General features: G+C 44.6%; 1 protein-coding gene across 1 annotated transcript in view; it reads right to left on the minus strand.

Annotated features, from left to right (window-relative positions):
* The window catches only part of tanc2b (tetratricopeptide repeat, ankyrin repeat and coiled-coil containing 2b), a 115,672-nt gene that overhangs the window by 16,427 nt on the left and 73,441 nt on the right, over positions 1 to 25,804 (minus strand). The window contains exons 7-15 of the mRNA XM_061095232.1: positions 22,013 to 22,178; positions 19,962 to 20,210; positions 13,012 to 13,143; positions 5,823 to 5,861; positions 4,487 to 4,768; positions 4,223 to 4,347; positions 2,236 to 2,467; positions 1,188 to 1,357; positions 503 to 781 (exon numbers count right to left, since the gene is read on the minus strand). Coding sequence (XP_060951215.1) covers positions 503 to 781; positions 1,188 to 1,357; positions 2,236 to 2,467; positions 4,223 to 4,347; positions 4,487 to 4,768; positions 5,823 to 5,861; positions 13,012 to 13,143; positions 19,962 to 20,210; positions 22,013 to 22,178 — 1,674 coding nt within the window. The remainder of the gene's footprint in view (positions 1 to 502; positions 782 to 1,187; positions 1,358 to 2,235; positions 2,468 to 4,222; positions 4,348 to 4,486; positions 4,769 to 5,822; positions 5,862 to 13,011; positions 13,144 to 19,961; positions 20,211 to 22,012; positions 22,179 to 25,804) is intronic.

A 25,804-nucleotide genomic window follows, 5' to 3' on the forward strand; every position in this document is an offset into this window, starting at 1 on the left:
AGCCTGGTTTTTGCATCTGGCCAAGTGACACCTTTTAAATGTGCTGAATGAGCTATTAGCAGGTGATGTTTTCAAAGAGGCAGTGGCTGACGACCATCACTGGGGGACTATGACACTAAAGAAAACCTGATTTCTCTCAGGGAAAGTCTGGGGCTCTAAGAACATTCTTTTCCCAGTAGATGCGTGGATTTGTTTTCATGACCGATATAATAATAACCTTGCAAGGGAAAGAAATAAATCAAATAATATGTGCACTAGGTCTATTTGGTGAGATTTGACTTAATTTTCTCAACAGCCGTTCATCTTATCGGCTTCAGTGTTGATGTGATTTGGAAATGGCGATATGTTCGTTCTTAATAAACTTAATTAACAAGCGATCTGCAGCATCAGTGGCTGGAACGTATCAACACAAAAATGGCAACGACAAATGATTCTCCACTTGGGACATCTTCACACATCTGCCTCTACATCTCTGAGCCTGTGACAACCATCACACACGCACCTTATAGCTGGAGCTTTTCAGAACCAGGTAGCCCTTCTCGATGAGGTCAAAGGTGAGCTTGAGGTACAGATAGGAGCCCTGACTCAGCGCCTTGAGGTGGGCGCTGAGCTTGCCGAACGTGGTGTTGTCCATCTTGCCGTTGAGCGAGATGTTGTTCTGGATCTCCGGGCTGCTGTGGATGCGGTGCAGGATGTAGCCCTGCAGGTCCTGGTCGATGGCATCGTTCTCCTCCAGGCCGTCCAGGGAGATGCGGTGGAACGGCAGCGCGTTGGTGATCTCCTGAGGAATCACAGCGGTTTCAGTCAGGGGACTTGTTTTTGGCAAAATCGTCTTAATAATAGAACAACCGACATACTCCCTAACACAGGTAGATGCTGTGACACGCTGCGAATAACTAGTGGAGTTCTTCCTCATGAATAAAAGATGAGGTGAAAGGAGAGAGGAGGCAGAAACCGAAACCCAAAGAAAATCTGATTAAAGTCACTTCTATCCATGTCGTCTGCATAATGCTCGAAGAGGTCGAGACAAAGAGGGCAGAAACGCATTCAAGACAAATTCAATATTGTTGGTTAGTGGCCCACAGGTGATGCAAACATAACCCCCTGGAAACGCTGATGTAAAACCCTCCTGCTGAATTCAGAGGTAACACTTCAGAGGGAGAAGATGTGGATTTACGGTCCTGTACCTGTAACGTAGTTCTGACTGTGACCACCAGCTTCAGCCAGGGAGGGAACTTGTTGACGGTTTTGGTGAGGAACGACACGATGGTGTCTCCGTAGTCCGGTTTGTGGAACTCTGCCTCGTTCAAGCCGTCGATGAGGATGATGAGGTCCTCCTCCGAGCTGATCTTCCTCTCTGGAAAACAAACAGGCGGAGAGAGAAGTGAGACACGAGTTTAGGAAACGTTGTGAAAAAACAATCAAGGAGATTCTCTCTCTCCTCAGCACATCTTACTAACGTGTTGCATCCTGGGTAGAAAGTCCAACTTCACTATATTCAGAAAGTAGTTATCCTCATTGATTTAGATTTCGTTTATTTTAAAGGAAAACTGGCAACAACTTGCCCGTGAACTTTAATGTTTAATTTTCTTACAGACGAAGGAGTCTGTACATCAATTACTGTTTAATTTACAAAAACATCACTGTGTGTGAATTGATAAATTAAAGTGGAAACCACGTCTTGTTTTTACCTCTGTTCTGCTCAAATTGATCTTTATTAGCAGATCATTTAATTAAACACTTTTCTCTTTTTATACTTCCTCATCAAAATTACAATATAATTGACATTTGTATATTTATGACATGAATATAAAGTAAATAACCTTGCCATTCACTGAAAGATTCATGGATCTGGTCTTGGATACTTTCACTTCTATGAGTCTCAATTTATTATTTAAATAAAATAATCAGTTTTGAGGGGAAATGTCTCTTTATCCATTTACCCACACATTCTATATGCTGTGCTTTTTTTTTTCATACACTGTTGGGTTCAGTATTTTGCCCGAGGACACTTCAGAATGCAAACTGGAGGAGCTGGGGATTGAAACACAACTTTCTGGTTAGTGGACAACCCTCTCTACCTCCTGAGCCACAGCCCCCTTTCTTTATCGATATTTAGGTGGAATCTTAATCTGCAAAGTAAGTGGAAACTAACTATGTCAGATAAATGTATTGGCATAAAAAGTACTTGGCCTCTCTGGGAGTCAACCCTATTTCCACCTGCAGCCGTCTCACCTTTGTAAAGTGTATCCAGGGGCTCGAGCACCCCCCTCCTGAAGGAGGCCAGCGGGTCCTGGACGCAGGAGCGCAGGCTCAGGATGCTCTGGAGGTGCGGCTCCCTCAGCAGCTGCTCCCTGTAGGCCACCAGGTGCGGCGAGCGACACAGCAGAGCGGCCACGTTGTGCACGAACTCCGGCACCAGGCAGGTGTAGGCGTTATCCGCCTGGCAGTAATGATACGCCACCACCTGGGGGCGACAGAGAGTTGGGAGAAGATGATGAACCAGGAGTAGAGAAATGAGAAAGTGAGCGTGTTGGTTCCCCTCTGGTTAATCCTCACCTCAACCACCTTTGAATATTGCAAAAAAACGATTGATATCAGTGCTAATGACCCAGAGGACACGGTTATAAAAACTTCTTTTCTCAGGGCTCTGCCAGTTTTCTACATCTCATGTGGGATTGACTCAACTTCATGGTGGATGATTGCAGTATAATGAAACATAATACTTCTCGTTTCGCTGCACGGTTTCAGCCATTAATAATTCATGTCTTCCGGCTGGAGGTAGCTCATGCATGCTCATGTGTGAGATGTCTGTGGCACGACGGAGTCAAGTGTTAAACTGTCGTATTTCCCCGGCCATGTAGTCAAATGAATGTTTCAATGAATTTTAAAAAGTTGTCTGAGGACGGACGTGCGGCGAATAGGAGGAGCCTGGTGGATGTTCTGAGCGTTTCGCCACCGAACACGAGCAGCAGGTGTGACCGAGAGCTCAGAGGGACGGAGAGATCACAGAATTAGATTTTTCGGAGGCGGTGGCGGTGATCAGAGGGCAGCGAGAAAAAAAGTCTAATCAAAATGAAATGCTAATTTTTGGCCACAATGGAATAAAGGGCTTTAAAACAAAAAGGGGTGAAAAAGGGAGTGAGCTCAATTATTAATGCACAGAGTTAACACGATCTAATAGCTTGGCTGGGAAATGGCTTTCTGCAGGTATAAATATTTCATAAGGCTCCCTGGCAAAGTTGTTTTTTCTTTTTTAAACACATCTGCATAATGCATCAGGCTGGGAGTGGGGATGCAGATGGCTGAGCAGCAGGGGGGTGTGGGGGGGGGGGAACCGAGGAGCAACAGCAGACGAGAGGAAGAGCGGGAAAAAAGAGGCGGTTTCACACATGGGCTCCACGCAGGTGACGAGACGCTGATCAGCCCCGGGAACAAGAAGCAAAAGTTGCTCGTTTATCGTAACTTATTTTGAAGTTCGGAGTCGACGATATTGAGCTGATGGTGTAAAACATTAATTCTAACCCGAGCCACGTGCACGTTTGAATCAGGAACGTGCACTTTCACCAGAGCGTATCATTGGCTTCCACCTGTTTTGTCACCTACTGAAGAATTTAAGACTTAAAAAAACGGAGCTTTGTTAAATTATTTTGCATTTTTTCCAATTACAGACAAACTGCAGCTCGGAGATTTCACGCTGAACCACAAATTCACTATTATAGTAAAAATGAGCTTTTTTTTTTATATCACAACAAAATTTCCCTTTGATGGAGTAAAATATGAAAGAAAGAAACTATTAGCAAGCAAATGAGACCCTTGACACAATATTTGGTTATTCAAATATTTTTTTTTCATTTCAAATGGCTGTTAAAAAAAAGGGAAGTGGGGGGGGGTGTGGAGGCAGAAATGTTCCTAAGTGGCCTGGGATTGTGCACTCGTCTATTAAATGGGAGCAGAGGATTTTATATTAAAATCATCACAAACACACTTGTTTATAGAGTGTGTGGCTGAAACTTTTGAATAATTCAGAATTGTAGAAAGGAGGCGATGGGAGAAGAAACAAATGGACCATTAGAATAAAGCTATTTCGAAGTAAATGTTCCACCGTTATTATTCTGGATGTCTGGGATGTTGTGTCTGAAATGTAAAAGTGTTTGGGATTATGTGTGTGTGTGTGTGTGTGTGTGTGTGTGTGTGTGTGTGTGTGTGTGTGTGTGTGTACCTGAGACGCCAGCCTCCTCATGCCTTCCTCCTGACGTCTCCTCATCTCGGGGGTCCCTGGACAGCTGCCTCCTCCCAGGGTGCCGTGCGTGGGCTGAGGCTGGGTGAGAGGAAGCCCCTCTCCATCTGGACAGACCAGGACGAGACAACGCAGCACAGTCAGGGGACAGTTGCCTACTTGTGTCACATTCATGCAATCTCAAAACAAAGGCTTGCTTTTGTCCATCTTTTTCTAAATGATGTATAGAAACTTGTGGGTGTTTACGTTTGGGCGAGGCCTGCGGGCTGTCCGAGGCGATCTGCCTCATGCGGGTGCCGTGGCAGCTGAGCGCCACCAGGCGGGACATGATCGCAGTCTTTCCGAAGCCGATGTTGCCGACGACCACCACGCCGCGGTTGGTGGTGGAGTTGGGGCTGTTGAGGTGGGCGTCGATCTCCTGGAAGAGCCACTCGCGGCCCGTGAAGACCGAGTCCATGGTGATGCTCGGCACCTCGAACAGCAGAGGCTTGAGGGCGATGTCTTGAGGCCGATAAGGAGCAAACCGTACTGTCGGGTTAGGGAAACAGAAAATTAGTCAATAATATTACAGCTTTAAGCAAAATGTATAGTTGTGTTAAGGATTTACAGTTGAATTTTCCCCTTGGAAGCTAAAATTAGGTGAGTTACTGTGTTAAAATACTTTAATACTCAGTGATGGATGCAAACATACTGTACAGATGAAAAACACACAAACACATTCATATCTATGCATATCATCTCATAAATAATCAATAATTGTGTTTTCTAAAACAATAGAATGGAAAATGAGTTCTGCTCAGATAAATTCTCAAATAGGCCATAATAAATTATATTTATATTATTTGACATTAAAGATTGACACCACAGGTTAATGTTCCGGTATCAAATATAGTGAAAGATTTGTTAATGTGCTTGAGAAAGATTTATGAGGAAGAGCCTGATTTAAAATGTCACAGCAAAGTTTAATTTGATGTTTGTTCACCATGAATTCACTTTTTAAAGATCATTTTGAAATAACACAGCTTGTTTATTGTTCAGCTCAAAGTTTAAAGCTGCTGACTCATTTTAAAGTTCATAAAACAAGTGTAATATTATTGAGATTCCATTGCCATGACGAGCCTTTAAATTACAAACTACTAAAATGTTAAGTGTGGGTTTTCGCTCATTCTGCTGCTGAGGAGGAGAATCTGCAGAAAAGTCCGGGGAGCGACTGTTGGTTTCGCTCACTAGGGGGAGTCGTTCAACTAAAGTCCTCCAGAGGTCGGGCTTCTTCTCACCACAACATATGGACCATTAAAGGCTAACGAGGGTAAAATGGATCTGGTTTGAACTTCTGAAGCGGCGCGATAAATTCTGTATGAAGTTTGCTCTGCGGCTGCTTCTGGGTGTCGTCTCCCGGGTCGGCTGCTTAAACTGATCTGAGCTTTGAGAATTAAATGTTGTAAATCACGCCAGATTCTGAATGAATGAGTGACACAAACACTTTGCTAGGGGAAGTGTGTGTGTGTGTGTTGGTCTGTGTGTGTGTATGCAGGACAGAACAAGCTGCTTTATGCAACAGATGAAAATCAAAGTAACTTACGTGACTGGGATTGCCAGGCATTGTTGTTATTTGCGGAAGCTGCAACGGACATCAAGCAAAAGACAGAAGACAGACAGAAGAGGGACAGAGAGAGAGAGAGAGAGAGAGAGGGATGAGGGAGGGAGGAGAGAACAGGCAGTGAGTGTGGCTGCAGTGTTGTCACAGCACAGGGCAAAGGTGTAGCTCAATGAAACACAACACAACGGGACGAGTCAGCACATCGTGATGTCGGAGGTATCGGGAACCAGCAGACCGGAGGTCGATCCCTAATTGAAATCCAGTGAATTACGCCGAACGCGTTCCTCAGCGTGTTCCTCTGCGCCGGGGCCGAGATCAATCAATCCCCATAAAGGTGGAGGAATGCAGTCGGAGTAGTAATTCAACCTCAACTCCAACCACAGTCTGTAGTGTGGGTATCACAGGCTGCTGTTCAGTTCAGCTCGTTTCATTGTAAGACAAAAAACAATTCAAAAAAATAAAAAACATAAATACACAACTCCTATATAATTTTGATCTCCTTTCACAAATCACATAACAATTATAATTTAATGAATAGCCATCATCATAACATAAATAAATACTCTTTCATGATTTTTTGCGTTTGGTTTTCTGGTATTTGTGCATTTCTGGCTTCACATATACACAATGCCATTTTTAAGTGAGGTAAATCTTTAGTTTTTCTGTTGTCATGTTCTCCGACATTGAACTTGTTTATAAGGCTGTTAAACATACAAGGGTCTAATATTAGTTTTTATCTGTTTCCCCACAATATGGAAGAATATGTGAATACAAAATAGTGTCTAAAGTGTCCCTTGCTTCATACAGAACTGCAAACTTTAGCTCACTTTCCTCTGTATATCTTTATATCTCGTCTATATGAGGTTTCCAAGTAAGTTTGTTAGTTACATCTCACCACAAAGTAATCTACTGCAGAATGAGACGAGTCCAGTATTTGGAGTTATTACAGACCAGCTAAAACAAACTGTTAAAAAAATGCTATATTCTTCTCTCTGCTCCTTGATTTGATCAGACTCTCGACCGGGTGCTGAGAGAAATATACGGCTGCTGGTCAGAGACTGGGACGAGTGCAGCAGCTCATTTCACACTCTGCAGCGTACGAGCAATAAGCACAGTGACTCAGGGCCGTCTGTAGCATATAGTGGACCGCAAGGATGAGCCGCTGCTGCATTTCTATGTGTCGGCAGAAATGTCTTCACTGTGTGCAGGTACGCTTCAGCAGTGTGCGAGTGTGTGTTGCATTAGAGCCGCGTGTGTTCTGTAAGCGAGTCCAGTCCCGATTTAGCGTCGGGGACAGAACATAATGAGCTGATACGGCTCTTGATGTATTCTTTTACCGCCCATCGCACCAGAGTGCTGTTGCAAGCAGGACTTCATCTTTCCAGGAAAAGCTAATTATACAAAATGAGAGGGAAATGTGATGAATATATTATACAATACTTATAGAATCAGCGGAAAAGTGGCCTGCTATACCTGAAAGTGGGTGACGAGCTTCTACCGAGTACAACGAGTTCTGCTGCACCGAGCTCAGAGCCGAGAGCAGCCCGATGTAATAAAAGACATTTCATCCATATTCCCCAGTCAGATTATTTTAGCACTTACACAACACACACACACACAGACACAGAGACATTCAAAGAGAGACCGACGACTCTATTATGTCTATAATTCACAAACTGATGCAATATTCCTTCAGTTCTGTGTCATGCTGTGAGAGAATGGACCTGACGCAACTCTGGTGATGGGAAACGCAAAAAACTACCCGACGCTGGCGTCTCTAAAAGCACCGGCCCCCGAAGTGAGAGGCTAAATACCCAAACCTACTCCGTCTTAAGTGCCACTAACTCAATTAACTTCAGGGTGACTTGGTGCCAAACGTGTCTTGGAAAGCTCCGTTTCGCTCCTCGTGGAATTGTAAAACACACACTTCTCCAAACGGCAGAAGCGATTACACGTCCTGAGCGTGAAGTCGTGCAGCCGCTGCTGCTCCTCGGTGTCAGGTGCTCCGGGAGAAAACATGGCAGCCATGTTGTGAAGGGCGGCCGGGGGAGTTGTTATCCGGGTGCGTGAGCGCGTGAGTGAGGGGCGGATGGATGGCAGAGGCTCGTAATGCAGCCCATAACACCCCCCCCTCAGGCAACACTGAGCAAGGTATCACCCCCCCACACCCTCCCTCCCTCTTCATGGCCAGACGGAGCAGAGTCTCAGACGCTTTTAATTATTCACCAGGTGAGGATGACTCACGGTGACTGAGCAGGCTTGAGAGGGAGTGGAGGATGAAGAGGAGGAGGATGATGAGGTGCGGAGGAGGAGAAGAGGATGGGAAGTGGAGGAGAGTGGAGTTGGCACAGAGGTGGAGATGGAGAGGAAATGATGGGAGGAGGAGGAGGAGGAGGAGGAGGAGGAGGAGGAGGAGGAGGAGGAGGAGGAGGTGTGGAGGAGGAGAGTGGAGTTGGCACAGAGGTGGAGAAGGAGAAGAAATGATGGGGGGAGGAGGAGGAGGAGGAGGAGGAGGAGGAGGAGGAGGAGGAGGAGGAGGAGGAGGAGGAGGAGGAGGAGGAGGTGCGGAGGAGGAGAAGAGGATGGGTACTGGAGGCGAGTGGAGTTGGCACAGAGGTGGAGATGGAGTGGAAATGATGGGAGGAGGAGGAGGAGGTGCGGAGGGGGAGGAGGAGAGTGGAGTTGGCACAGAGGTGGAGAAGGAGAAGAAATGATGGGGGGAGGAGGAGGAGGAGGAGGAGGAGGAGGTGCGGAGGAGGAGTAGAGGATGGGTACTGGAGGAGAGTGGAGTTGGCACAGAGGTGGAGATGGAGTGGAAATGATGGGAGGAGGAGGAGGAGGAGGTGCGGAGGAGGAGGAGGAGAGTGGAGTTGGCACAGAGGTGGAGAAGGAGAAGAAATGATGGGGGGAGGAGGAGGAGGAGGAGGAGGAGGTGCGGAGGAGGAGAAGAGGATGGGAACTGGAGGAGAGTGGAGTTGGCACAGAGGTGGAGATGGAGTGGAAATGATGGGAGGAGGAGGAGGAGGAGGAGGAGGAGGAGAAGCGGAAGGGTACTGGAGGAGAGTGTAGTTGGCACAGAGGTGGAGAAGGAGAGGAAATGATGGGAGGAGGAGGAGGTGCGGAGGAGGAGGAGGAGGAGGAGGTGCGGAGGAGGAGAAGAGGATGGGTACTGGAGGAGAGTGGAGTTGGCACAGAGGTGGAGAAGGGGAGGAAATGATGGGAGGAGGAGGAGGAAGAGGAGGTGCGGAGGAGGAGAAGAGGATGGGTACTGGAGGAGAGTAGAGTTGGAACAGAGGTGGAGATGGAGTGGAAATGATGGGAGGAGGAGGAGGAGGAGGAGGAGGAGGAGGAGGAGGAGGAGGAGAAGGAGGAGGAGGAGGAGGAGGAGGAGGAGGAGGAAGAGCGGCTCAGATGATCAAATGCTTTCAGTGAGGGTTGTGGGGCGATGGTTTATCTGAGTTCAAGCCTTAGACCCTTGTGGCTGATGTGTGAGTTTGTGGAAGGATTGTGGTTTTTATTCCTCTGTCTGGTTTTTCAGACGCACGCTTGAAATTCCAGACATCTCTTCTCACAGCGGACACAGAGCCACACATCTAGCATACGCAACAGCAACAGGATCTTATGCAATTTCCGTCCTTCCAAAAGAAAAAATCTAATCTTATGTAATTTGCACAGTTGGCTTATAGAGCAACAGCATAAATCTACATGTTCCTATATTAAAAATAAACCCTAATCTTCCTGATGTTGACTGACTTCATGTTTTACAGCCAAGCAACAGAGTTATATCAGATTTTAAAGACAAACCAAACCACACATTCCTTCTCAAAGTCCAGATTAAATGAAAATAAACATTTATCAAATTAAGATCAAAACAATGTAGCTGCAGACAAGTTAACGACCTGAAACGAGTCATGGTTGTTTTGCTGTAATCAGGTTTCTGCACCGTCATCACATCTGGACTCTTATCTCCTCCCTCGCCTGTTTGCTGTAAACACATGTTTACTAATAGATTAGAGAGAGCACACCTCCGACAGGGCCCATCAGGAAAACACATTCACATTGCCTAGATCCAGATTGTTATTTGGATCTGCACCAAAAATTGCACAAACTCATAAATATCTAAACATGTCTTCGTGTTCTCATCAGGATCCAAGAATTATTTCCTGGGAAAATTGGTCAAAATGTAAAATAAGACTTTTCCTGAATCCATGTTCCATCCTTCCAACAAGTGGATATACAAATAATAACATATAATAAACAATGTGTCTAAGTCACACCTAGTGAATAAATTGAACTGTATTTATCTTGTGCTTTTTCCGGTCTCAGGGACAATTTGGATTCAGTATCTTGCCAAAGGAACCGGGGATCGAACCACCGACCTAAGGTGTCAGATTTGAACCCTGAGCCTTCTTGATGTAACCAACCACTGTGCCACCATGCCACTCATCTATCTGTGGTAGTGAGCTCAATGCCTATAGCTCTTACTGAAGATGAAGACCATTTTATAGATTCATTATTTTAAAGTCTCAGTGATTTCCTAAGCACAACTGGGACTTGGTAGTTTTTCACAAACCGTGAGTGAATTAGTTTGGGTCTATTTTCAGCCGCGGTTTATTGCAGCAGCAGAACACTGTATGTGGAATTGACTTGAAGTAAATTACAGGGCCAAGCTCAACAACAACAATGGAGCTCTAAACTCTGCCAGGCTTCGGATACACAGACGAGTCTTGTATTAAGAATCAATTCATTGCTGCTCTTGGTGTTTTCCAGGGATTTGACGGCTGTGAGAAACATATTCATTCATCAGCGGCCTCACCCTTTAAATGCCTAATCGATTAAAGTGCCTGGGTGGATTTCTGCGACTTATTATTCATGTTTCTCCCGGGTCAGAGAGTGTATATGTGATAAAAAACTAAAAGCTAGAACACAAGGCCTGCTCTGTGTCCGAGAGCAGAGGGAGGGAGGAGGGACGGAGCGATGGAGGACCAAAGATAAACGACGGAGAAAGTGTTTGCCAGTGTTCAGTTACGTGATGGAGTTCTGCGGTGAATAGATAAAGGTGGGTGGTAAATCTTGGACGTAGGCAGGCAGGAGGAGCAAGAAGGTCCATTACAGTCTGACTCACACTCCTCGAAACAGCAGCACGGCTCGGGCCCCCGATGGCCGACATCTGAAGCAGCTTCGACTGAAGCCGGCCAGAGATAGAGCTGCCTCAGTCAGCTGGTTAGCACCTGACCAACACAGAACCAGAGGACTGCTCTCCTCATCGGCTCCTCACAGGAAAGGACCAACAAGACGCCTTCTGTGACGCTGAAGGAGCCCAAATATCAGAGATTTCTGAGGCATGAGGATCCAAATATTACAATAAATGCCAAAAAAGTTAGTTTAGGAGGTTGTGTTTTCCTCCGTCCATTTGTTTGTTCGATGCAGACTCAAAGGAAATCCCTGTGGTTGATCAGGTGGCTCAGTGGGACACTAAGCGGTATCGATAATGGAAGGAAGGAAGGATGTGGTTCTTCTTTCTGATCATCAAACCAGCCAGATAATATCATGTGGATTGGGCCGAGGGTGGAGCTGGATATGGTTGTGATGGAGAATGTTCTGGGGAAGCGTGAAAGTTGTTCCCTGAGGACCATGTGATTAAAAACATCAACCAATCACATTACAAACTCATCCTTTATCCGGTGATTCTTTACCCATTAGTCTCTTATTACAAATATGAGGATTAAAAAGTGTTTTCTCTTATAAAATCAGCAGAGAAAAAAAGTCTGTTGTTCAACTTGCTCTCCTCCACGTCCTGTCTGTCTCTCTCTCTGTCTCTCTCTCTCTCTCTCTCTCTCCTGGTGAAGCAGGAGCCGTACACCCGGTGAGGCGCTGACGCTGATCCGAGGAGGCAGGAAGCATGCTAGGACGCAGTCGGCTGGCTTGTAAACACACTTGGCTGCCCTCAGAGGACGAAGGTTGAAACAAGTGGCTGTGGCAGAAACAGTGAAACTCAGCTGCCTAACCTTCCTCTCGCTCTTTTCTTCCATCTCTCTCTCTTTTTAACCTCTACCCGTCTCCTTCCTTCTCATGCTCTCTCTCACCCTGGCAGGGGAATCACGTCGCCGCTCAGTGGAGCGAGCTCTCAGCTAAGTGGGGTCTTAACAGGTGTTTAAAATACACACGGACGCATATTTGTGTTCGCTTGGATGGCGGAGGGCGGCCATTAGGGCGCTCGTTCCTGGCTAAGTGACGCAGGAAGACGGGCGAGGGGGAAGTGTGACATGGTGACATCAGGTTGTTTGGTCAGTGGCGAGGAGGCCGAGGAGGTTCGCTGGATAACGGAGGAGCGTGTGGGTGCTGGACCTGAACGATGACCGTGAATATTTAGTGCAGAGACAAATCTTTGTCTCTTTAGCTTAGTGGTGGTGACACAACCTGACAAAATGCTCAATGTGTGTTGCCTCAGTCTCTCTCTCTCTCTCTCACACACTAACACTCACACACTCTTGCAGACGCATCTGCCACATAACAAACTGCAAATCAACCGTCACTGACTTTTCATTTGAATTTTTTAAAAATAACTCGCCCGTCATGCTGCCGTCGCCTGGCGATGCTCAGCTGCTTTGTGCTGCGTGTGGATGGAGAACAGAACAGTGTCCTATTGTTCACTGGTGCACTGTGTCTAATGTGAAGCTAATCACAGCCCGGCCTGAGACACGACTGCATTTCTACAGCTAAAAGAAAATCAAAATAAACGATGGTTGGATGCTCAGACTTGTGGTTTGCACTGTTTTTCACCTACACTGAGGTTCTTAACCACAGCCAGCATTTACTGTACAACATCTCTCAGCTTATTGTTTCTTTTAGTTTATTTTTAGTCTGGATTCGATATTTGTGTAGGCTGAGGGGTTTACACTGCAGCCAGCCACCAGGGGGTGATCAAGACACTTTGGCTTCACTTCTAGGGAGCCGTCATGGCGTCCATCTTTATATAAAGTCTAAAAACATCTCATAGCACAGAAACACAGCGTTTCATCACTCAGTGTGACTGACAGCACGAGATACACCTCACAGACTCAACAGCTGTCAGGGCTCAAGCATGACGGCCTTTGATTGTGCGTACGTGTGTGTGTGTGTGTGTGTGTGTGTGTGTGTGTGTGCATGCTCTCTCAGCCTGGTTGCTCACCTCTCAGGTCCTGCCCGGAGCGACCCGGCCCGCAGGTGGTGCTCTGCCTGGGCATGCGCAACGAGGTGCGTAGCGGCGTGTGCCTCTGCTCATCCAGGTAGGCCAGGTCCTCCAGGTGGGCGGAGCTAGTCGCTGCATTCATGTAGGGGATGGATAGAGGGATAGAGAGAGGGAGGGAGGGAGGGAGACAGAGGACAAATAAGGACACTGCTGTCAACAAGTGTTCACATTATGAAACATATACAGCCCATAAATGCACAGAGAAGAAGGCGGCAGCAGCGGGTCACGACCAGCCGGTGGCAGTTGTCAGGCGACCAAGAGCCGACCCTGTGTGGTTCTGCTCCAGACTCCCTCCTCTCAGTGTCTGTCACGCGGCACGGAGGCAGATGCCATCCGACCCCTCTCAGGATTAATTAGCTCTGCAGACAAATGTTTTATTCATGGACTGAATGTTGTCTAACGCTGGCTGCTTGAATGTTCACACCTCGCCGTGTCTTCGGGGCCGACGCTCAGAACGAGTGAGTGTTAAACGAGATAAGACGTCGCCGGTGAGGGTGAGCGACGGACTCGGTTCTCCGTCACACCAAGGGTTGCAAAGGGGCGGACAGTTTCCGTGGGAAGTTTAGCTGGGGAATTTTGGGAATTTTGAAAAAAAAAAAATACGCAAATTAAACGCTGAGCAATAAAAACATCATTCAAAACTCTATTTTAAAGATGTATAGAGTGCAGCACAAACTGCAAGTTGATTTTCAACCCTCCACTGTGCATTCTTCCATCACATGCACAGATAACTCCCAGCATCCTTCACTCTACAGCAGGGCTATTGAGGCCTGCTGTAGTGTGCAGGACTAGTCAGGTAAGTTTCCATGATATTACTGGGGAAAATATATTAGCATGCTGATTGAGGATTGTTCATCTGTTCATCTAGACTATTTCCATTCATTTATCCATCAATTGTAAAATATGTTTACAGACGATTCCAATTGTTTGGCTAACTATTTATATCTCTGGCATTGCATTAGTGTTTTTTTACAAACTTTTTTCTCATCTTATTCTACAGAACAATGCCACGTGCACTATCTCATATGTGGAGACATTTCACCCCATTCAATGTAGAAGGAAAGGCTGTGTACATTTGCAAATACTGTGCAAAGACCTATGTTAAGAATGACACAACGATGCAGAAGCATATAGTCAAGTGCCCAAAGTTTCCTCAGGGCTCAAATCAGCCTATGACAAAACAAAATGTTTATATTTATGTCTGTTTATGACAAGGTAAATACAGTTAGTATAAATTACCCACAACATTTCCAGTTTATTCCCGTTAATTCCCTTTAATTCCCGTATATTTCCGTTTATTCCCGTTAATTCACGTATATTCCCGTTAATTCCCATGGAAAGTTTCCAACTTTGAATATTCCCTGAATTTTGCAACCCTAGTCACACCCGAACCACCCGAGCGATTCAGTTTGGGGTGAAGGAGGATCAAGAGTCTTTAGCATCCAGAGGTTGCCGGTACCTTGATGGGTGAAGGGACAATTCAGTGTTTCCATCAGTCATGAAAACACTTTTATTCACCGTAGAAATATCGGAGCATCTGAGGAGCACGGCGACGTCGTTAAAACGCAATGGGCCGAGAAGCACGAGCAGTCAGACGAGCAGATTCTGAGATTTATTTGGAGGTGAACCTGAAAGTGAGTGCACCTGAAATGTCAGTAATAACGCCTGAAAGCACAGAGAGGCAGCGAGAAGCCAGTCTGTGAACTGTGATGGATGCTCCCAACAGACAGAGTCGCTCATAATTTTTACAGTTATCATCTTTTTCTCTCTTAAATAAATCTGTCGAACTCGGAGGTTGAGTTTAAATCCTGTCTGTTCTGGCTGCTTGTGTTTCTTGCTCCATTTGATTAATGCGTTCACCGGATCTTGGCAATTACCTCAGACCCTTGAAAACAGATCCAGAATCATATTTATTGCCAAGTACTTTTTTTTTATAGAAATAGCTGAAGCAAGTTACAAAGGACGTACCTCAAGTACAAGGAGAAAGATAAAGACAGGAAGTTAAAAAGTGAAAGACGAGAAGAGGAGCTCAGTATCCCTGCCAGGGCCCAACCTCTAAATATACCTGACTGTTTTTCATCTAGACCCGTGAATTATTATCTGAGAAATTGGTGAATTGGGCAAAAAAATAAATGGATCCACCTCGTGACCCATGACTTTAATGGGTTCTGTCCTGACCAATACCAAATCTTTCCACAGAGTTTCATGGCAATCTGTGCAGTAGTTTGGTGAAACGTAGATGAAAATACAATAATATCAATGATAGATTATATGTAGAAATATGTACAATATGAATGTACTTTTCCCTTTTCTCTACCTGTAATACTCTGAGGTCCTGAGATCCCAAGTCAAATTCAAGGGTAGCTGAAATAGCTGAAGCAAGTTACAAAGGACGTACTTCAAGTACAAGGAGAAAGATAAAGACAGGAAGTTAAAAAGTGAAAGACGAGAAGAGGAGCTCAGTATCACTGCCAGGGCCCAACCTCTAAATAAACTTGATTGTTTTTCATCTAGACCCGTGAATTATTATCTGGGAAATTGGGGAATTGGGCAAAAAAATAAATGGATCCACCTCGTGACCCATGACTTTAATGGGTTCTGTCCTGACCAATACCAAATCTTTCCACAGAGTTTCATGGCAATCTGTGCAGTAGTTTGGTGTAACGTAGATGAAAAAACAATAATATCAATGATAGATAATATGTAGAAATATGTACAATATGAATGTACTTTTCCCTTTTCTCTACCTGTAATACTCTGAGGTCCTGAGATCCCAAGTCAAATTCAAGGGGTTGAGGGAGGCAGGAACTGTCAATGCCTGCTTCTCCTCAGTAATATCCTCTGTGTGTGTGTGTGTGTGTGTGTGTGTGTGTGTGTGTGTGTGTGTGTGTGTGTGTGTGTGTGTGTGTGTGTGTGTGTGCGTGTGTGTGTGTGTGTGTGTGTGTGTGTCTCCAGTCGGTCCAAAAAGTAAGGCCCAATAATCCCTCCCAATGGCCGACCTCTGAGCCCAGCAGCTCTCCCTGGTGTAGAACTCAACATCAACACTGATCCTGAGCTGTCCTCCGTTCAAAGAGTGGTTTCTGTGTCGGGGGAGTTAAGCTCAGTGAAGTGCTAAGCATGTGTGTGTGTGTGTGTGTGTGTGTGTTGTTGACTGCCTGAGTCACCACAACCATGGACCCAAAGAACGAGCCACATGGGTTTTCCCAAAATGGAGGGGAAATGGCAGCTGAGAATGCTGGAGGCTTGGCCCCGGTGGGACCGAGGGGAAGGGGCCTGCTGGTCACCCGACTGGGCAGCGGAGACAGTGGAGGCATTAATCTGCAGCTAAACCCAGGAGGAGTGACTCAGGGCTGACGGGCCGAAAAGTCCCATGTTTCTGCTCGTCTCTTTCAACTGTGTTTTGAATGTGAGGACTCGAATCTGTGCGCTCATCATCTCTATCTGCAATGCAGCAGGAAGCCGGGGATCACATCCACAGCTCCTGTGCCAATGCGCTGAGACTGCACGCACAGGGTGAGGAGGAATGAAGAGGAAAAGAGAAACTGAGTGAGGAAGACAGAGAGTGAATGGACACAGGCAGTGGAGAAAAAAAAAAGAAAGTGATAAAAAGTCTGACAGTGCAGCAGAGAGCTCGGGCGCTTTGGGTGACGATACATCAGACACTTCCTGTTTCAAAGAACGCACACACACACACACACTCAGTATTCTCCTCACATGTCCCCAGGAGATAACCTGGGACGATAAATAATGGAGGTCCTGGTATTTAAACAATAAAGCTTCCGGGTGTTACTCAGTGTGAACGAGCAGACCAGGGACAAACAGGAAATCAGGGAGAGATGTTGGAAAAGGAAATCAATGACACTCGTCCGGCCTTCAAATTGAAAAGTGTTGTCTCCGATGAGCTGTTATCTTCATTTAGTGAAATTAGAGGCGAGAGAGGGAGCAGCTCCCAGTGGTTTATATCCCTTTAGCCTTTGTTTAAGTCGGAGGGATTCCTCACTCCCAAGGCTGTTACATAAACTGGTGCATATAGATGCTTCATCATGGATTAAAGGGTCAGTTCACACAGATTAGGAAGATAATTTATCCGGGTGAGGAGGTGATTTCTCAGCTTTTAAATCTAAGATGTTTGTGCCTCAACCCTTAAATAAGAGAATTGAAAAAAACTACAATGCAAAATTATATAAAGAGTAAAAGCTGAATTGTTTCAGGAAAACTTGGAGTTTTCTTATTTTAAAACATGGAGAAATTAATCCATACTTTACCTAGACACTCAAGCTGTTGTTGTATGAGTTGTTATTTGAATAATTTGAATCAAACCTTTAAAAACATCCTGTTTTCAAGCTGATTAAAGTCAAATTTTGAGCAGATACAACGTATTTCCAGCTGCACACAGTGATTAAATAACGCACAGAGACATCTGTGGCGCCGCCTCTCTTCACCTGGGGTTTGTGTTTTGTTTGAATGCAAATGTAATTTCATATCCAGATTCAAACAGCCTGCAAATACCAGATGTTAACGGGGCTTAAAAGTCAGGGATCTGCTCAATATCAATTTATTCTTTCCTCTGCCAAGGTTTGTCTGTTTGTGAGCAGATTATCATGACATTTGAAGGGAAGTAAGCGGTTTGGATCAGGAACTAACCAATGGGATTTTGGTGAGGATCCGAATGATAAATCTGGATGCAGTGAATATAAATATGGTTTCATAAGGTTTCATCTTCCACATCCTCCCTGACTATTGAATCTGTTGAACACCCGTCTGTGGATTCCTCTCGTAGGGATCTCTGCTTTATACAAGCACGGCCGGTCTCTGCTCTTCTTCTCTGTTCTTGCTTATATATATATTTCCCTGAATGAAAACTTAGAAAAAACAACTGAGAGATTCACTCGTCTCTAAACTCCATCACCACAAACGGGAGAGATAACTCGGTCTCGGTTACTCCTTCCTCCGTATCCATCTTCAGCTCTGCCAACGCACTGCCTTCATTAGGTAATAGAGCACCCCCCCCTCCCGCCACCACCACCACCCGCCTCCCTCCTCATTTTCCTCCCCAGTCGCCTTCTGCTCGCGCTCCGTATCTCTCTCTCCCTCCCTCTCTCGCCCCGCACTTCAAAGCGAGTGTCTCTCTCTGTCACTCGGGGGGGATAGAAACGGTTAATGCCTGGGGCTTTGATGTTCCACTGCCGCGTGAGCCCAGCCAATCCTCAGCCTGCCCGCCCCCCCCTCCCATCCCTGCATCGTCTCATCATTCTTTGTGGAGGAGAGAGGAGGAAGAGAGAGAGAGAGAGATTATGAAACTCTCCTCCACTCCTCTTCCGCATGTATCCATCCCTCTCCTCGATATGGAATTCCTGTTCCTGACACACACACAAACGCCATCAGGTTTTGTTTTTTCTCTCTCACTCCCCCTCTATTTTATTTATGGTTTGCATCATCTGCAGCTCATCGTTTTTCATGTTTCTTTTTTTCTTTTTTTTAAATCTGTCTGCAGCTCCAGCTCAGTATCTTTTGAAGGTCTGGGCACTGAGGGGCGGAGAGGAGATCAAGGGAGCATCTCTGAACCCCGGCGGCGTCGCGGCGCTGCCAGACAGCCGGGTCAAACCCGCCGAGCACGACCGGCGTGGAGAGAGGGTCACGGCTGCGGCGACCGACCTCGTCAGGCACATTTACAGTGTTTAGTGAAACGCAGACGTGTGTGTCGGAGCTACGTGCACACACACACACACTTTTTTTTCCAGTGGGAGTTGGAGAAGTGCAGAGTGAAGCTCATCGTCTGATGATGGGAACAATAACACCATCAGGCCCATTAGGGCGGCCCCCGGCGTTATGAAACTTGCATTTCTCCTGATATATATTTACTGCTACTTTTGGGAGCTTTTCTGAAGCAGCTGCGGTCGACAATAACACACATCAATAAGACCCCAGTCAGCAACACAAATGGAAGCTTTCCTCATGCGATATTCTCCCAGTGCGTTCTGCTGAAGCCGTTTTAATTCCCTTCCTCCTGCTCTCTGGTTTCACTCCACACGAGAGGCAGGAGAGTTAAAGAACTAAATACCACTGCGGATTTGCAGCTACCTGAAAAATCCAACCTAGCTATTTCCTCACTGAATATACATTTATTTAGATTCTTTATAAAATTGACAACAAATTGAATCTAATCAAACCATAATGCAGCTCTTTCAAAAGGCCAGGCTCAGATTTTTGGAAGTTAAAGTTGATTTATCACAGATTTTCAGGAGAAATGTGGTCTGGAGCATATTTTTGTATCAAGTTATCAAATGTTGGCTTCCTGAAGACTGCACTAGTCCCATTCATATATACAATAATGTGAGTTTTGTATATTAAAAATCTGGATTGTTACCACACTACTAATAGCCAATGAGAGACGAGATAGTAATGTAGTGACTGTAAAGAGGAGGGGTTTAAGCCGTGATCCACCTCGGTACTCGGCCCTAAGAATAACACCACATCTGAATAACCACAGTAGAAAGCCTTCTAGTCTAACTTGAAGAAATGTGTCAGGAAAACTCATATAGTTCTCCCAGTTTAAAGTTTGAACCTTGTGTGAAGTTGCTCCTTCAAACCACAGATATATTCTTCTCTTCTCAACAGGGTTTCATTGCTGCATTCGGGGTTCACACAGTCGGACATGGAGGAATTCAAAGGGAGGGATCACAGTTCACCTCGGCAGAAAAACAGGCAAGGAGAGAAAGCTGGACAGGAGTGAAGAGGGAGCACGAGGACGGAAAAGCAGCAGTTCAATCCAATTTTGCCACAGACAGCTCTCCATCTTGGCAGAATATTTACCGCATGCCCAACTGCTGCCTTTCACAGGGAGAGAGAGAGAGGTGGGGGGTGGGGGAAGGGAGGAGGAAGGGACTCACCTGCCACAGAGTTAGGGCGGGGCATGAGGTACAGAGGGATGGAGTGGGCGGAGTGGGAGGACATGCTCTCCAGGCTGCGCTCGGGGATTTTGTTGAGGCTGTAAGTGGAGGCGGTCATGTTCTCATCCACCCGGTACAGGAAGGAGTCCATGCCTGATTTCTGGGACTGCCACAGCTTGAGGTTGGCCCGGGAGCCCTCGCCGTATTTGCCGCCTCGCTCCATGTTCTCGGAATAGCTGGTCAGAGTGGCTGCAGAACAGAAGGAGAAGAAACCGTCACTTCACCAGACACATCTGCTTTGGTACATTTAGCGCCGCTCTGAGTCAACCTGCGGCCTGTTGACGTGATGTTTGCATCATCGAGCCCCAGCTGCTGCCAGGAGACACTGAATGACACAAGTCCTGACATCGTAGTTTACACTAACAGTCCAGGAATGACCCAGCTGATGTGTCTACATGACATCTGCACTCGAGTCATCTTCCACAGACGGGTGCATGACAGGTAATCACCGTCTGACTGGAAACTCAGACAGAGAGGAGGGAAGTGAGGAATCGGTTTCATTCATTTTTACAGAATCCGAACCACGCCCTGGTTTCTACTTATCGACCAATCGGGACGGCTCTGGCAGTGAGATATAATCCAGGGTTCATACACATTTTGACCAATGGATTTCCATGACTTTTCCATGACCTTTCAATAACTTTAAACCAAATTTCCATGACCGGACATTTTGTGAAATCTCGGTGTATACACGAAAAAGTGACAAAATGTAGTATTCAAACTAACAATGAGAATTCCAAGGCATAAAGTATACCTTAAATGACACAAACCCAAGTATGCCTGCCTATATTTTTAGCGTATTTCTTTAAAAGCATATGAATTATTTAAAACTCAGCGTAAATGAACTAGGGATGGGCATTCGATTAAATTGTCTTAATCGATTGTCTATTAATTATGCCCATCCCTAAAATGAACGACATGAAAATATGAATATAACAAATTTCCATGACTTTTCCAAAACTTTTGGAAGATTATTTTTTTCCATGACTTTTCCAGGCCTGGAAAAACCCATTTTAAAATTCCATGACTTATCCAGGTTTTTCATGACCGTACGAACCCTGTAATCACTTTGGGGTTAAAAGAATCAGGATGCGACCTCGGGCATGTTCCTGCCGACTGTCACAGGCTTTGATCTCTTCACAGATCCCAGACTTTGGAGCTGGAATCACGTGTTTTGTAGATTTGCCAGTTTTTTTTGTTTTTTAACGTAACTGCCTCGCCTGAATTTGTACCATTAATAATCTATCGTTATTAGGATTTATTATGTATCCACCACAGCAGGGAAGTGTTCTTACAAGTCTTATCATTTATATACTTTTATACATGTATAAAAGTATATAAAAAGATTTGCCTGTTTTTTGTTTGATGACGTCACTGCCTTGCCTGAATTTTTACCATTAATAATCTATCGTTATTAGGATTTATTGTGTATCCACCACAGCAGGGAAGTGTTCTTACCAGTCTTATCATTTATATACTTTTATACATGTATAAAAGTATGTATAAAAGACATTCCGTCAGCTGCTGAGGTTCTGCACACGTCAGCTACTGAAGGAATGTAACCACGACGATAGGATATGAAAAATAAAGTTAAACCCTCAACCTGTGGTTTCTTTTTGTGATTTTTTACTGTTGATATGCTAAAGTGTTATACACAGTATAAATATAGGCTCCAAATTACACCCACTTAAAGTGTTTTGTTGAATTTACTTAATTTCAAGTGCCAAATGGTTGCAAGAAATATCTTCATCTAAATCTAAGTTGTTTACGAATCATTTTTTAATGAAGTCTAAGTTAAGTGTACTTATTATGTTTTAGTCGTATTATTACAAATATATCTTAAAATGTAACTATTTTGAGTATTTTCTATTCAATTTTTTGATGTTATGTGTAAAGAAATATATTATGTCCATTCAGTTTAAATTAATTCTTCAAACTAAATTTAAGTTTTTCTAATTAATATTTGTAAATCCGTGTGCAGCAAATCTCACCGATAATCCCGCTGTCCCGGCTCTCCAGTGTCGAGGTGGGACTGGTGACGGAGCCGTAGGCCTGGCCTGGCATGGCAGGGGGGAGGGTGGAGCAGGGGCTGCCTGCAGGGGGGGAGGCGGTGCTGCTGGTCAGGGTGGAGCTCGGGCTGATCCTCTGGTTCTGGCCCTGGAACCGAGACGCAGATACAACAAAAAAAAAAAAAATCATATTTCATGAGCTCCGTTTGTTTTTAAATGAGCTCGATGAGAACACATGTCTGAACTTCTAATGTCTGAGTCAGAAACAAAAAGGAAAATGTCATTTCAATATTGAAGCTTTCAAAAGCTCAGCCCCCCCCCTGCTGCTTTCACCACATGAGTCAAGTCCTTCTTAGGATCGTGTCTCCCCCACACGCACTAAAACACAGTAATCATCATGATATCTAATGATTTGTGACATTTTTGTGGGAAGTTGCCTCACAAAACACACAATACTACACAGCCAGTACAAAAATACAAGTATCCAGTGTTTTTAAATACTCAAATCACCTGTAACATCTACAGTCAGTGCATAAATGTATAGTTTCTCTATAATCCTGTAAGACCTTATTATATAAAGGTCCATGAGATAATGTTTGTTGTGATTTGGTGCTGTACAAATAGAGCTGAGTTGGCAGAACAAACCAGTCGTGTGTACATATCAGACATGTGATGTACAACATGTTAATGTAGTGGGGAGGGGCGGTTTGCTGAAGGTGTGGGACAGCCCTCAAAACAAACTGGAGTAACTGGGCCAAATTTCACACACGCATTTATATCATCATCATTTCCATCAATAAGCCAGATTTTCATCATCCCAATAAACTGACGCAGGTGAAATAACGTTTTATGGCTTCTTCCATGACCCATGACCCATCCTTCCACCAAGCGCCACCATCTTTCCTTCTGATCCCTCCAGTAGTTTCCCCATAATCTTGCTCAATAACGAACCAGGAAAATGGACCTGGGTGAAAACCTCGTTGGCGGAAGGTTATAAATAACATGACAGGACCTCACGCTCGCTGACAGATCTATTTTCATTTGTTTTCCTCTTGCCATGACTACAATTAGGTCTAAAAAAAGCAAATGCCTGTGTGTCCTTTCCAGCCCCGGCATTGTTCGGGCCCCCCTGCTGTGACCCTCTTCTGCTTCGGTTCAGGTGAGGAGACGAGAGAGACCACGGGGGGAACAAAATAAAAAACACTCCGCTGTGTCTGATCTGCTGCTGCTAGGACTCACAAGTGCACAAACACAAAGGGACATATAACAAAAAGAACCACGCACACACAGGGATATACAGAAGCACAAGAAAAAACAAGGAAAGCCGAATCTTTGAAAAACAGAATCACAAGGAGGTGTCTATTCAAGAGTTAGAGAAAGAGAGCAGGTCAACGCTGGGGTGAAGACGGAAAACAAAATAAAAAATTCAGTGTTTCAGGATGAGTGACAGGATACACTGAGCTGGAACCCACACAGGTTTACAGTGAGGAGCAGAGCTGCACCTCATCTTTATTTTCATCATCGATCGAATCTGTCAATTATCTGCTGGGGCGGCTCCGGCTCGTCAATTAAACACGTGGTCGGTCGGCTCGACTCCACGTCCTCAAGTGAAACTCAGAGAAATAACAAGCCCCTGTTGAAAACTGTATTCATGCACAGTGAGGCTTTAAAGCTTCCTCACATTGAAACCACGTGTTCAGCAGGTTGTGATGTTTTCATTTGAGAAAAAGCCCTAAAAAGAGCTGCAGCTCATTCGATTTGGTCCGAATTTGATCATAAACCAAAGTTTTGGACGGATTAAAAAGTCGTTCATGAGATTATTCCAGTTAATCCTTGAGGGCAAATCTGAATTTTAGCACTTTATTTAATGGCAATCGATTCAGTCAGTTTTCAACCCATTTCACTTAAAACCAAATGACTGGAGCTGAAGCTGAAGGGAGAGTCAGAGGATTGGCGTATCTGGAGCAAAATGTCACAGCGATCCATCCACTAGTGTCCAAAACAAAGTGGTGGCCTGATCCATCGTCATCCCTAAAAGCTGCACTGACAGCAAATCCAAAAAGATCCAGATTTTTTATTTGGATCGACATCAAATTGCAAAAACAAAAGCTCAGCCGTGCGTTCTCCCTCGTTAACGATAACGTTCGGTTTGGATCGACACTGTCAGGAAGGTGTTATTATAATCTTATTTACAGCGACTGGACACAATCAGACTGAGGCTCTCGCTCCGTCCATTTACAAACATGAGGCTGAAGAATATTAGAAACACAAGTCGATATATTGTAAAAGCTTCCCATCACAACATGAATCGCTACGAGCTCAGTAATAAGCACTCAGATCTGTCAGAAACACAAACAAACACAGGCCTTGACGGACTGTAAATGATATAAAGCTCTTTCCCAATGTAATCCACCATAACATCTCATTCACCCAACTGGGGGGTTCAGCATGGTGCACCTCTGTTCCTCCTGAGCCACAGGATCACACACAACATCTGTAAACACGTCATCAACATGCTGTCCATCAGGACACGTGACCTCTAGCCTCTGCTGTGTCCGACTGATTGACTGAGAGAATGAGAAACAACTCGCTCGGGTGTCATGTTTACAGGAGCTTGACCCATTCGCAAACCGAACACCCACACACACCCACCCACACACACATGAATGGATAAACCTTCAGACCTCTGCGCCCTGCGGCGACAGCGCAGCTCCATCCGGCGGGCTAATGAACCTCGTCTTGTGCAGGCCTGACCTTAAACGCCACGCGAGGATTGGATTGAACTTGGGAACGCTGCATCTATTCGGGGAGCGAGAGCACGAGAGAGAACGAAAGGCAATTAACTGCAGTGTGTCTGCGAGTTAAGGTCACCTTGTTCCGTCAGCTGCTGAGGTTCTGCACTCGTCAGCTACTGAGGGAATTTAACCACGACGATAGGATATGAAAAATAATGTTAAACCCTCAACCTGTGGCTTCTTTTTGTGATTTTTACTGTTGATTACCTAGAGTATAATACACAATGTAAATATAGGCTCCAAATTACACCCACTAAATGTTTTTTTTTAAATTTACTCAATTTCATTGTGCCTATTAGTTGGAATAAATATCTTCATGTAAATCTAGACACACCTTTTAAGTTGTCTACGAATAATTTTTAAGTGAAGTCTAAGTTAATTGTACTTGTTATGTTTTAGATATATTAATACATCTTAATATTTAAAATTTCAGCTCAACTATTTTTAGTATTGTCTTCTATATTTTTTGATGTTATGTATACAAACATATATTATGCAATTCAGTTTAACTTAATTCTACAAACTTCCGTTCAGTATAATACACAATGTAAATATAGGCTCCAAATTACACCCAGCAAAAGTGTTTTGTTGAATTTACTTAATTCATTGTGCCAATTGGTTGGAAATATCTCTTCATGTAAATCTTTTAAGTCGTCTACGAATAATTTTTAAGTGAAGTCTAAGTTAAGTGTACTTGTTTTAGATATATAATAACATAAATATAACTTAATATTTAAAATTTCAGCTTTTGAGTATTGTCTACTCAATTTTTTTGATGTTATGTATACAAACATATATTATGCAATGCAGTTTAATTTAATTCTACAAACTAAATTCAAGTTTTTCCAATTAAATCCTAAACAAATGACAACAATACCAACAGAAGCCTGCTCTCTTGTTTGCTCATCAGATGTTGTTCTTGTAATGTTTGCTGTTTAATGAGTCAAACAGATTGACAGAGTGTAGAACAGCATTCGGA

This window comes from Limanda limanda, chromosome 21 (assembly GCF_963576545.1).
Source record: "Limanda limanda chromosome 21, fLimLim1.1, whole genome shotgun sequence".
Taxonomy (NCBI): Eukaryota; Metazoa; Chordata; class Actinopteri; order Pleuronectiformes; family Pleuronectidae; genus Limanda; species Limanda limanda.